This window comes from Vanessa cardui, chromosome 2 (assembly GCF_905220365.1).
Source record: "Vanessa cardui chromosome 2, ilVanCard2.1, whole genome shotgun sequence".
Classification (NCBI taxonomy): Eukaryota; Metazoa; Arthropoda; class Insecta; order Lepidoptera; family Nymphalidae; genus Vanessa; species Vanessa cardui.
Window position 1 is genome coordinate 744,150 of NC_061124.1, and position 12,222 is coordinate 756,371.

General features: G+C 29.9%; 5 protein-coding genes across 6 annotated transcripts; 3 read left to right on the forward strand and 2 right to left on the reverse strand.

The window, feature by feature from the left end:
- Positions 1–644: 644 nt before the first annotated feature.
- On the forward strand, positions 645–3,035 carry LOC124535881. Of its 2 annotated transcripts, none has more exons than XM_047112283.1 (5): positions 645–986; positions 1,192–1,386; positions 1,541–1,631; positions 2,073–2,159; positions 2,285–3,035. In XM_047112283.1, the coding sequence occupies exons 1-5, from the start codon at positions 777–779 to the stop codon at positions 2,521–2,523; spliced, it is 822 nt and encodes a 273-aa protein (XP_046968239.1). In that variant the 5' UTR covers positions 645–776; the 3' UTR covers positions 2,524–3,035. The 2 variants fall into 2 exon arrangements, with proteins under 2 accessions (XP_046968239.1, XP_046968245.1); XM_047112289.1 differs by having other exon boundaries at positions 1,192–1,353.
- LOC124535904 (U3 small nucleolar ribonucleoprotein protein IMP3) lies at positions 2,834–4,772 on the reverse strand. Its single transcript, XM_047112309.1, has 4 exons — positions 4,368–4,772; positions 3,972–4,183; positions 3,470–3,645; positions 2,834–2,905 (listed from the first exon to the last, which is right to left on the reverse strand). Exons 1-4 carry the CDS (start codon positions 4,502–4,504, stop codon positions 2,882–2,884), a joined length of 549 nt encoding a protein of 182 aa, XP_046968265.1. The 5' UTR covers positions 4,505–4,772; the 3' UTR covers positions 2,834–2,881.
- A 306-nt stretch (positions 4,773–5,078) lies between these two features.
- Positions 5,079–6,672, forward strand: LOC124535894. Its single transcript, XM_047112299.1, has 2 exons — positions 5,079–5,814; positions 6,064–6,672. The coding sequence occupies exons 1-2, from the start codon at positions 5,275–5,277 to the stop codon at positions 6,211–6,213; spliced, it is 690 nt and encodes a 229-aa protein (XP_046968255.1). The 5' UTR covers positions 5,079–5,274; the 3' UTR covers positions 6,214–6,672.
- Positions 6,673–7,232: 560 nt separating this feature from the next.
- Positions 7,233–9,293, reverse strand: LOC124535874 (RNA-binding protein 45-like). The gene has a single exon (XM_047112273.1). The coding sequence runs from the start codon at positions 8,989–8,991 to the stop codon at positions 7,483–7,485; it is 1,509 nt and encodes a 502-aa protein (XP_046968229.1). The 5' UTR covers positions 8,992–9,293; the 3' UTR covers positions 7,233–7,482.
- Positions 9,294–9,417: 124 nt separating this feature from the next.
- Positions 9,418–12,171, forward strand: LOC124538739 (cap-specific mRNA (nucleoside-2'-O-)-methyltransferase 2). The gene is made up of 3 exons (XM_047115917.1): positions 9,418–10,187; positions 10,273–10,458; positions 10,615–12,171. Exons 1-3 carry the CDS (start codon positions 9,702–9,704, stop codon positions 12,025–12,027), a joined length of 2,085 nt encoding a protein of 694 aa, XP_046971873.1. The 5' UTR covers positions 9,418–9,701; the 3' UTR covers positions 12,028–12,171.
- The last annotated feature ends 51 nt before the right edge of the window (positions 12,172–12,222 follow it).

The window sequence follows — 12,222 nt, forward strand, 5'->3', positions numbered from 1 at the left end:
AATGTCGTATTAAAAGATAGACCTGAGTTCATGACAATAATGCCAAAAAAATAAAATACTCATTAATTATTTCAAATTTTTGCATATTTTACAAACCTGTTGCAAGTAAGTCTAAATCTTCTATATTTAAATTGAGAATTATAACATTCAATGACTGGTTTAAAATCGGTTTAAATTCACCGGGACAAATAAAATTGGTTAGGAAAAGATGAATTTTAATATTTAGTTTATTTTATTTATACATTGTAAAAATATACTAAATTAAATTTCAAATACTTTAAATTACATGAAGTTTAATGTAATAGTCCATTAAACAATATTCATCAAACGTATCAATTATTCATGCAATTAAAATCAGTTTATTAAAAGATAATTTTAGCAAAGATACCACTTTATCTTAAGTGGGTGCAAACGCAAAGTAGCTTTGCATAACATTAAACTGTATCAATATATTTATATCGACTTAACTTATTTTTTAATTGATAATTTCGATATTCAATTGAAAAATTAAATGGGTATCGATCATCTTTTAGAAAAATATCGATGTTTTAGATTTATCTATATACTTAATATTAAATATTCAATTGAAACCCGTTGTCAATAGTAAAGTGACAGATATGATATATCACCGAATGAAATGTATATATAAATATTTATTTGTTTTGACAACACTGCTTGGTCCGAAAACTCAAACTTGTTGTTATTACAAAATTGGACATAAAATGTTGGAATTTTAAAACGAAATACATTAAATATGTAAGAAAGTAGTCTGCAAAATGACTGACAACATCAATTGTTCTCGTCATATTTCCTATGAGCAATTCAAAATATTAATTGATTTTATGGGTCAACATGTAGGGCTTGCAACAGGAAGCGGTCGTACTCTGGAAGCAAGACATAAGTCTAAAAGTTTGTGGAATGAACTAACAAAAATGTTAAATAACTCGAGATCGGGTACCAGGAAGACATCAGATGGTTGGAGTAAGGTTTGTCTAAAAAGTTTAATATTAAGGGACATATAAGCACAGTAACTTATAGATGTATAACTTTGGAAAAAATAATTCTAATTGTGAATTGTAATTTGTAAGTACTATAAAGTAATTTTTAAATTGTTTCAATATCCATAATTTCATATTACATTATATAATAATTTTTAAATATATATTTTTAATTGACATTTGCTGATTGTAGTATTGGAGTGACTTCAAAAATAAACTCAAAAATAAAGTGAGGCTGCTCAAGAAGAGTAGGAGGCCTGGTGCTTCATCCAAGAATATCATCAATCCTCTGACAAGATTAGAGAAGAGAGCACTAGTTATCCTCGGTCCTCATTTTGGGAGAAAGATATCTAAGGTTTCTGTTGATCCCTTTAATAATTTAATTTCTGTGAGTAAATCCTTATAGAAATTGCAACATCATAGTATTGTTAACTTATTTTTAAATTGAGTACATTATGGTACGAAGAACCACATGCTTTACTATTTTCCTAGTGTTGCGCTTTTTTGCATTCCTAAATTAACTTTTTCCTGATAATTTCTAGTGTCCACCAGAGGTTAAATTGGAGTCTTACCAAGAGAATGGACATGATGATCTATCTTTCACACAAAGTGATTCTAGTGACCAGTGCTCAGGTAAGGTATTAAAACTAAAAAGATATTGCATTGAAGCTATTGCTTATAACACAACTAACAAATTAGGATTAATGACACAAATACTGAAATAAATATATATCTAAACTAAATAAAATTGTATGTAAAATGTTGCAGTATTTTTTGTCATAAAAGTTGTTTTTTTTTTTTTCTTAATATGAATAAACAAGCCAATTGTTGCAGACAAATCATGTTTAGCTTATGTAACAAGATCAATGATGGGTCATATTGTAGGCTTCCTTGTCTTGAAGTCCTAACAGTGGAAATGTAAATAATAAATACATTTAACAATCTTCATGATTTACATTTATAGAATACATTTTTGTTTAAATTGGTGCCACTGCTTTGTCTGTATATAGTCATACATATTTTCAATGATACTGTGCATTATTTTAATTTTTTAAGTGTTATTTTAATTTACAGTTGAAAGAGACAGCAATATGAGTGAAAATTCAAATGAGGAATTTGATGATGAATCTGAGGAAGAGCCAAATGAACCAAATATACAAAGTAAGTTTACTTATTATAAAAAAAAGTGTAATTTTTCTTCAGATAAAAATGAATATTTAAAATATTTTTTCAAAAATATAGAAATTAATTACCTTTTTTCGTTTAAATCAACTTCTTCTTTGCAGGTATATACCCAAAATGGCTTATAGAAGTTGAGAAAAAACGTGCAGAAGCTGATCTTAGCAGATCAAAGGCAGCAGAAAAAAGAGCAATAATCTCAGAAAAAAATGCTGATGCAGCCCTTGTCCAAGCTGAAGCTTTAAAGAATCTAGCAGAAGCTGCAACTGTACAAGCTAATGCACTTGTCAGAATAGCTACTCTACTAGAAAATCGAGGCCGAAGGGAAGAGATACTGCCCATATGATGTGATGATATCTTGGATTGGAATTGTAGCTTTGAATAGTTACAATTGTAACATTATAGTGGACTTCTAAATAATTCTAAGTATGTAAATAGACAACAAAGACATTCTGTGCTTCTAAATATTTTTATCTGTACTATGAATGCACAGCCCAAATTATTGAGTCTAGAAAACTAAATATTGGGTCCTAAAATTTGGGTCCTTGATTAATAATATGAAAGAACATTCACAGTGAAGAATGAATATTTTGATTTTAAGGGGGATTGTTTAATGACTGGCAGTTAGTTGGTAGTTAGTATATTATAAAAACATATTTTATGTTTCAAAGGCATTTATTATTTACAAACTCAATTATTAACTCTCATAGCATTTCAAAGTCGTCTCTCTGTAACAAAAGAATCAAATATTAGAATGCAGCACAATAATTTATAGATTAAAAACATATTCTTATATTGTATTGCTGCAGAAATTATGGTGTACATAATGTATTTATTGTTAAGATAAAAATTAGTGTATGGCTATCTGAAACTAGATGGCATAGTTGTATGATCTCAACCAAATAACATAGAATTAAATCAACTCATCACTGAGTTTTCGTGTGCCTAGTTTATTTCTCTGCTGAAGAGAAACATTCACCCTTACATTATCAGCTCATCATCATCACTTAAGGATAGATATCTAAGATAACAACTGGTTATCATCAATTTATATATATGTTTGAAATAATGCAATTTTGGATGTCTGCGAAATTTTTATCATAACTATGGATGTTAAATTAATGTAGATAAAGTAACTTAAGTGGAATAACATTTATTGTAAATAAAGATATATTAATAAAAAATTGTTTCTAGTACATATAGTAAAGCTATTAGCAAAATGCATTAATATGTATACCATTTAGTGATGCTAATAGATTTAAGTATACAATTAAAATTATCACCAAACTTACCATTTCATTATATTCTAGCACATGTTTTCTGATGGCCGAACCATCTACCCATGTAACAAAATCTTCCAAAGACCTTGTGACTAAAAATGCTGGATCTTTAACAACTTCTGGACCAACTCTCACATGCCCTTGTTCTATAAACTTTGTAGCTTCTTTTATGGACTCTGACATTTTATCTAAAAATAACATAAATATTATGTCTTTGTACCTCATCACAATTATATTATTTGATTTTAAGGGTGAGTGTCTCTAAAGACACTAGGGACATAGCATCATAGTTCCTAAGATTGGTTACATGAGGAATGATTAATATATCTTATAGTACACAGAAATGTCTGTGGGCAGTCATGACCTTTTGGTAAAAGGTAACCATATCTTTTACATAAAAAAAAAAAATATTTGTGATATATTTTATAAGACCAAAGTCTATTTCCTTATTTAATGAGTTTTTTTATTACATATTTATAATACAATTCATAAATCATGTTTCCACAGTACTTACTTCTAACCATAACAACTGGTAGGCGTCTTCTACAGAAGGCACTTGCTGAAACAGTGCTAGCAAGTGCTAGATCCCATCTTGTAGGTATAATTCCCATCTGATATAACTTCTCTAGCAGTTGGGCACTTGATTCTGTTCTAAACTCTGTATTGGCATCTAAATCTTTTATCTTATTTGCTAGTTCTCTTATGTCCCTTGATAATTTGTTGTATCTGTAAAAAAAGTGGTTGGTAAATTATTCAATGTACAGTATAGTCACAGCCACTAATAATAAATTTTTATTTTTTCATATACATATATCATGCCAGTTGCTACTACTTATTAAAACATATATCAGTGATTACTGACATTATTTTCAGCCTATATTTTATAACAAGTCGCAACCAAGATACTCACTTTGTGTAGTCCTCGCGTTTCTGAATAAAGTATTTTTTCATAACCTTCACTTCATTTAAATTATTGTCAACTTTCCATGATATAAAATCTACTTTTTTAAGCAACTTTTGTTCATGAAATTTAAGTTTTCGCACCATGTTGATGAAAGTACTTTCACAACACAAAAATAAACAAATTTATCGAAGAACACGTGAGTTTGTTTAGTTTTATATCATTAATTGGTTCAAATAATATTATAAATATCCAGAAGCTGTACTTCTATTATATATGTTTTGTATTTCTATATATTGTCACCTGTGTCTCACAGTTTCAATATGAAATTTTAAAAAAAATACGTAGAAATAAAAAACCTTCGAGGTTTTTTCAAAGCTAGAATTAACCTATTCACTATTGTTTTTGTTTCTGACAGTGACAATGACACAACAACAAGCACAGACTTTACATAATACCGTTCATGTTTTTTTTATTTATTTATTTGGTATTTCGCTATTTTGTTACTTAATGTACTTCTCTTGTAAACTATTTTAGTAATTGCATATAATAAAATCTAACGTGTGTCTAAAACCTGTTAAATTAGATTAAACGTCTTGTATGTAATGATTAGGATGACTCACAATTTTTAAAATTAAAAACAATATATTGTTTGTTTAAGATTTTTTTCTAACATGTAAACAGGTAGTATAGATTCACTTTTTTGAACTTTGAATCATTTGAAATGTACTATATGTAACTTTAAACTTTCCGTCGAATAAATCAATAGAGAGCGACAGTCATAGACTAATTATATGCATACTTAAAAATCAATTTTCTGTCAAATGGTAGTTAAAAGAAAATTACACTGTGTATTGTTGGTGGAGTGATCTGTGTTATCGTTTTTGTAGAAAACTAAAATAAACTCTCATCAATCATGAGCTGCACAAATAACACGGAAGCGTTTTCTCAATACCTTCAATCCATGGTTAAACTGGAAGAACTTCAAAAAATGACCGAGGATTTAGACAAAGAATTAGAAGATTCACAAAGAGTGATGTCGGAAATAAAAACGATTTTCAACACTATTCCTAACGTTCAAAATAATATACCACAACAGAATAACAGCTTAAGACACGAAGATTTGTCGCAATTCATCGTCGCAAGTGTTCCGAAATTAATAATGCCCGATATGCCGGACAGTACTGTAGATATAGATCTCGACAATGTTATTGCATCAATGAAAGGTTACGCCGAAGACTTAAGGAAAAACTTTGTACTCCCAAATCCACAACAAGAACATCCAAACAAAGTATTTGAAAATCTGGACTTAGATCAATATGCTTCCAGCCTGGATGAGCTATCAAAACAGTTAATGAACATGAAATTAAATAAAAATGGAGAAGGTATTAAGAGGAACAAGGAATTAGAAGCTAAGTTAGATCAGTTATGTGAGGATGTCAATATGTTCACGAAGGTAATTTTATTTTATTAACTAGAAACTGTAGTATTTACAAACAAGTAGTATTCTTAGTTTTATTTGAAGGTTTTATAACAATGTATCCTATTTACCTCTCTAATAAAAATTTTAAGCTTGTACTTGGAGTGGAAAATCAATAGCCCGAGGTTCAGGGATCGACCCTGTAACAGTTTTACTTAATTAAATAGCTAATTCTTTTCAAGAAGTCCAGTATAGCGGTTCAATTAGGATTTTCTTTATTTACAGATGGTTCAATCAAAGGCAAAGCTAAGTGAGAGCAATAAAAACTGGACCACCACACAACACAGCAACATGGCACTGCAATACGACAACATGATAAATAAACTGCTGCTCTGCATCAATGAAGTAACATATTTAATGAAGAATAAAAATTAACTGAAATCTCATTATAATCATGAATACAATATTTATAAATCTCAATGTTGGTTATACAAAATTAAAACAATTTGATAAAATAATCTACAAATTGTAATTCACATTTATTAAAGTATTATAATCATAGACTTTTAAATTTACTGTCTCTACTATTAATGTCTTATTTTAAATGTTTATGTTTTGTATAACAAATGATATAGAATGTAGTTGAAAACTACTAAAATTCTTGCATCATTAGGTTTAAATGTAATTAATAAAAACATTCTATGTAAATTTTTTTGTTAAAATTAATATAATTTTTAAGTTTATCCTATGTAATTGACTGTATTATTATTAGTGTATTGGCTAATAAGGTTTGAGATCTAGAGTTACAGGGTTCAAAACCCATGCCAGGCAAATAATAAGTTTTTGAAAGTTGTTCTCATTGAATGATTTTGTGGTAGCTGCCCAATCTGTAAACTAAATTGGTTTCCCTATCTTTCCTCAAATCTTTCCAGTTATTAGGGTATGGGCATCATTTTTTATCAGAGTTAGGGAGTAGTGTTGGACATCCTTTTTTATGATAAGAGTTAGCGATTACCATACTACTATTAAAAGACATGCATTGCCAAAATTGAGATGTCATCAACATTATTTAATTTAACTTTTATTTATATTTTATAATTGTATTCGTAGATTTAATGTTAGTGAGTAGGTTAAATGTCTAATCTTAGGTTATCTCTGTGTAGTATATACAAATAAGTATAAATTGAATACCTTTCCAAACAAATTTGCTTATTTTAATGGATATTCCATTAAAAATAATATTTTATACTATATTGATCTCATATATAAAATAAATGTTACTTTTTTTAAACTTCTCAAGTTAATTTGCAAAACATTTTTCCCAGTGTTATTTGTAATTTAAAACCATATTGATGTTTGTTTATGGATTATTATTAGACCTAAATGTTAAATATTAAGTTGCATATTTATAGATTACACAGTTTTATTAAATGGGTATAAAAAAAATACTTGCAATAATTTTATTTATAAATTTAATATCTTCATTCCAATTCACATCAAGATTTTGGAGAAATATGGAAGGAATAAAAATAAGATAAAAGAAAGAAATGTCAATGAAAAAAAGGGAGAAAATAGTGATAATATTATTAAAAAATATATATTAAATTTATTTGAATTCATAGTATGTACTTCTTTTAAAAAATTCGTCAATAAAGTCCAGCCATTTTAAATTGTTGTCAAGTAACAAGTGACACATATACAACACTAGTCTTTGTCATCAAGTCTCATTCTCTTTTTGTCCATATCATAGTCTGTATTTTCACTTTGATCATTCTTATTTACCTCATGTGCATCACTAAAAGGCTTTTCATCTGCCTCCAAGACTTTTAATTTGATACCAGCGACTATTGCCCCATGTAAAGTACACATAGCTTCTTGTGCACTACTCATAGAAGCATATTTAGCAAAACCAAATGTTTTATTAGGTATAGTGGACACATTAATTAGATCTCCAAAGCGGCAGAACACATCCTGTAACACTGACATTGGAGGAGGTTGAGGCTTACAGATAATGAATAACCTTTGAGCAACTCTGCTATTGCTATCTGCTATAGGCTTAGGAGGAGGTAAATTGACACTGCAATAATTAAGATCTTGTGATTCCCTTGCATTGGGTTGACCTGTGGTTGCAGCACTAATTAATGAGGATGCTTTGGCTATAGCCTCGGCTAATTGCTTCAGGTCAGGTGATCCAGAATCTACAGCATGTTTGAAATTATTAACAATATTTCTTAAATCACTAGTAGCTCTGAGTAAAGGATTTTTGTCTGGTTTCACAGACAATATCTCCCCAGATGGAAATTCAAAATTGTCTAATCTTTGAACAGCATAAGCAGCATTTCTAGGTTCCTTATATGTTATTGTAGCTTTTGAAATACGATTAAATTCTTCCCATGAATACTGAAATTGAACCATTCCCGGGATAATGTTAAATAATTGTTCAATATATTTCTGTGGTAATTTTGGGTTACAAGTTGCAATTACAATGTTAAAATCCTCTGATTCAGAATTGGAATTTTCATATTTTAGTTCAATTTCAGGGCAATTTTGTGGAGTATGCCTGTCATTGTAATTATTAAATGTTTTTTTAGATGTATGTGAATTCATATTAGCATTATCAAAATCTAGACTATTCCTACTACGTTTCAAATCATCTCGTGGAGTAGCAAAAACTGGTTTATATTTGCTGTCACACTCCTCATAAGCTTTAGCAGCATCATAGAATCGTTTATATTGAACATAAGCAAAACCTTTACATACTTCTGTTACTTTATCTCGTTGTAAGAATACAGACTCCACATGACCAAAGTTTGAAAAATGATGTCTTATTTCAGTTTCGTTAACATCTCTATGTACTTTAATGAATAGCCTTTTGTACCTGTCCTCGTTTTCGCTTTGAGACGTACTTTCGTTTTTGTTAACTGCAACCATGACTTTAGTTGGTTTACTGTCATTGTTTAAAATTTTCATGTGTAATTCTTGTATAGCAGCAGCTGCTGATGAGGTCTTATTATACTTTATATATGCAACTCCCTTAGACTCCCCAGTGTTACGATCTTTAGGCATGTATAAGTCTTCAATAACACCAAATCTGTCGAATCTGGCTCGCAAGTCTTCCTCTCGCAATTGTTTATTGCATACAACGAAAATTCTAGAGTAAGGGGGCTTTTCTTCTCTACGGTCGGGGCCACGCATTTGACTATTTAAATTCATGATTGTTTTAAGGGTAGAAATAAGTTTGGTCTCGTCACTTTTCCAGTCAAACAATACGGTCAATCGTCACGCTCTAATCAATGGTATTTCCTCATGTTTTAAAGTCAACATAAATAATAAATATATTTGTCTTTCGTATTTTTCTAAGTAATTTGATATCATTATCTTCTCACAATAATATGAAATAGACAAAACAATTAATTTACAGTTACTTCCCTTCACAATTCACGAAAAGTATTTATATTTACCTACCAAGTACCAACAGTTGTGTATATTTCAAAGTATACTTATAGTTATACCACAGATCACAGATGTGATTACTGATTACATTCTCTTTGTCACAGATTATAGAGAATCCGTATATCCCAACTTATCGAAACGGACTCGTATAAAGCTATTTATATATGTAATGCGATCATGGTAACACAAACATTTACAGTTGTCAAACGCCAGCTCCATAAGACAACATACATCAATAATATAATAATCAATTTACGTTCCTTCTTAGTTCTTTTGTAAACATTGTGTTTTGCGCTTTATACAAATGCTGTGTTAATAGGCCATAAATTAAAGTAAAGTATGCCTAGACTGCCTTCAGAAATATTTTGTGCATTATTGCGTATCTTAATATCAATTTAAAAAAAATATATTAATTGAGCGATTCAGTTATTTTCATTTAGCAAACGCGTTCGTCGTAGTTGTTTGATAAGATGTTTCAAAAACCGGAAAATGTATTTTCTCGCCACAAGTTTTTTCGCCCTGATGACTTCGACGACGAGTTGAATGATTTATTTAATAAAAAATACCAGTTCCGATTTAACAGCGAATGGAAATTGCCCGATCGGGAATCTTGGTTTTCGGCACCACCTTGGAAGGTTAAAGCACTGGAATCGCAGAAATCTCGATTGAATTTTCATAAAAGTCAATTGAATGACTTTAGTATTGAAGAATGGAGTAGCCACACACGACGTCGGAATCCAGCGGGTGAGGTTGGGTGGAAGATTAGATGTCTTGTTAATCCTGAGTTCTTAACACAGGCTTGGACGAAATTCTACGAATGTGCTTGCACATACAATGTTGTACCTAAGGAAGCAAGTGTATCTAAAAGAATGATATCACTTCACCTGTGTGAAGCCCCCGGGGCATTTATAACATCATTGAATCATTATTTAAAATTAAATCATCAAGACATACAGGTATACTTAAAAACACTAATTATAAAATTTAAGTAATATAATATTTTTTAAACTAAATAAAATTTATAATCTTTTTTATTTTCAGTGGAAGTGGGTTGCTAATACCTTGAATCCATATTATGAAGGCAATTCTCCTTCAAACATGATCAGTGATGACCGCTTTATGTTCCACACCCTCGATAACTGGCACTTTGGGAAGGACAACACTGGAAATTTGATGGATTGGGAAAACTCTCAAGCTGTAATTGAAAAGGCTAAAAGCTTGGGAAAGGTACATATATTATTTTTTGTGCTTAAATTACTAGATATATTCCCAATCTAAACAAATCCCAAAGCTTCAGACCTAACTTGATTATAATATATTAAATTGCATTAAATTAAGGTTCAGTTTATTATCCTTTTTAATCTATAGTACTTTTTTTTTCAGGTGTTGCTTGTTACAGCAGATGGTTCAATTGACTGCATGCAGAAACCCGATGCTCAAGAAGAAGTTACTTCCCCACTGCATTACTGTGAAATTGTTACTGCTTTGCAGTCTCTAAGTTCAGGAGGAACACTAATATTTAAACTTTTCACTATATTTGAACATTCAACTGTTTGTCTGCTTTATCTAATTAATCACCTGTTTAAAGAGGTTAATATTTATAAACCTGTTACATCTCGGCAAGGAAACTCAGAAGTATATGCTGTATGCCTCCAATACAAGGATAACTTAAACCTCGACGACTATATACCCATTCTTAAATCAACTTTTGGAACAGATCTGTACTCCAAATTAGCTATGTTTCCCCTAGAAATGATTCCTGAGTCTTTTATAAAGCAAATAGAGGAATGTTCATATTACTTCTGTTCCATACAATGCCAAGTAATAAACAGCAACCTTCAAGCATACTTAATGCAGAAAAATATTGCTCTACACAGGGATATAAAAAAGATAAGAGCAATTGTTGCATCAGAATTTATCTGGAAATATAATCTAAAGCCAATTCTGTATGAGCATGAGATTCTTAAAGGGATACTCCATGAAGAAAATAAAATAAACACAAATCCAAGGTATGATCGAGGCTCGTACACAGAGAGACAGCTTTATTCCAAGATGTCACTAAAAGAAAAATTAAAGAACTTGAATGGGTTTTTACAAGCAGAACTGCTATCAAACCCACTTATTTTAATAAATGAGTCAATCCGATGGATGTGTAAAGAAGAAAATGTGAAGGTTGATATTAAATATACATATGGTCTACCTTTACAGAAAATTAATAGTTCCAAATTCATATTTGTACCAATTTTTAAATTGTATCAGCAAATTTTGGCAGAAGAAGAATTTAAAGAGATTATAATTTATAAGCAGTCCAAGGGGCAAGTGGGCAGCACTGATGACTCAAAGAGTCAAATATCAAAAATCCTATTACTGCCAGAGTATCAGTATAAGGACAGTTTTAATGTGTATGAGAAAAATTGTTTCAAAACATTGCTCAGTATTTTAAAGGATATGAAGATTGGGGAGTCACTTTTATTGAAAAATTTTAATATATTAACTCATTTTAATGTCAGTACACTCTTCATTCTTTCTAAGGGGTGTTTCGAGAAGACTGGTTTTGCATCTTGCGGGAGTATAGTTTTAAACAACTTGCAGGATAAATCTTTTTTACATCACCTAGATGTTATTAATATTGAATGTGATAAAGTACGAAGTGATAACACTAAAGATGTTCTGAATTCTCTTCCAGTACAAGTAACAAATGTTGGAGAATTTTTCAATAATATTGTCTTTTACAATAATACTTTCTACAGAAATAAATGTATAGAATACTTGTACACAATTGAACAATCGCTCTAAATTAAAAAATACTTTAATATTTCAATTTTAAATATATTTATCGTGTCCGTAGAGAATATTTTTTTAAATAATTTATTCTTGTGAGCTAAAAATGTATTCTCGTTGTTCTCTATCACAGTATAATAAAGATTTTCTGAATGTTAACAGATTTTATTTTAACCTATATTAAACAAATATTGAAATGAATAACCATAT

Excerpts from the sequence above, each read along its gene's own strand:
- LOC124535881 (XM_047112283.1), top strand. The coding sequence starts at position 777 with ATGACTGACAACATCAATTGTTCTCGTCATATTTCCTATGAGCAATTC. Across the intron at positions 987-1,191 it reads CATCAGATGGTTGGAGTAAG|TATTGGAGTGACTTCAAAAA; the intron begins GTTTGTCTAAAA and ends TGCTGATTGTAG. Across the intron at positions 2,160-2,284 it reads AAATGAACCAAATATACAAA|GTATATACCCAAAATGGCTT; the intron begins GTAAGTTTACTT and ends TCTTCTTTGCAG.
- LOC124535894 (XM_047112299.1), top strand. The coding sequence starts at position 5,275 with ATGAGCTGCACAAATAACACGGAAGCGTTTTCTCAATACCTTCAATCC. Across the intron at positions 5,815-6,063 it reads ATGTCAATATGTTCACGAAG|ATGGTTCAATCAAAGGCAAA; the intron begins GTAATTTTATTT and ends CTTTATTTACAG.
- LOC124535874 (XM_047112273.1), bottom strand. The coding sequence starts at position 8,991 with ATGAATTTAAATAGTCAAATGCGTGGCCCCGACCGTAGAGAAGAAAAG.
- LOC124538739 (XM_047115917.1), top strand. The coding sequence starts at position 9,702 with ATGTTTCAAAAACCGGAAAATGTATTTTCTCGCCACAAGTTTTTTCGC. Across the intron at positions 10,188-10,272 it reads TAAATCATCAAGACATACAG|TGGAAGTGGGTTGCTAATAC; the intron begins GTATACTTAAAA and ends TTTTATTTTCAG. Across the intron at positions 10,459-10,614 it reads AGGCTAAAAGCTTGGGAAAG|GTGTTGCTTGTTACAGCAGA; the intron begins GTACATATATTA and ends TTTTTTTTTCAG.
- LOC124535904 (XM_047112309.1), bottom strand. The coding sequence starts at position 4,504 with ATGGTGCGAAAACTTAAATTTCATGAACAAAAGTTGCTTAAAAAAGTA. Across the intron at positions 3,646-3,971 it reads ACCAGTTGTTATGGTTAGAA|ATAAAATGTCAGAGTCCATA; the intron begins GTAAGTACTGTG and ends TGTTATTTTTAG. Across the intron at positions 2,906-3,469 it reads TGCTAGAATATAATGAAATG|AGAGACGACTTTGAAATGCT; the intron begins GTAAGTTTGGTG and ends CTTTTGTTACAG.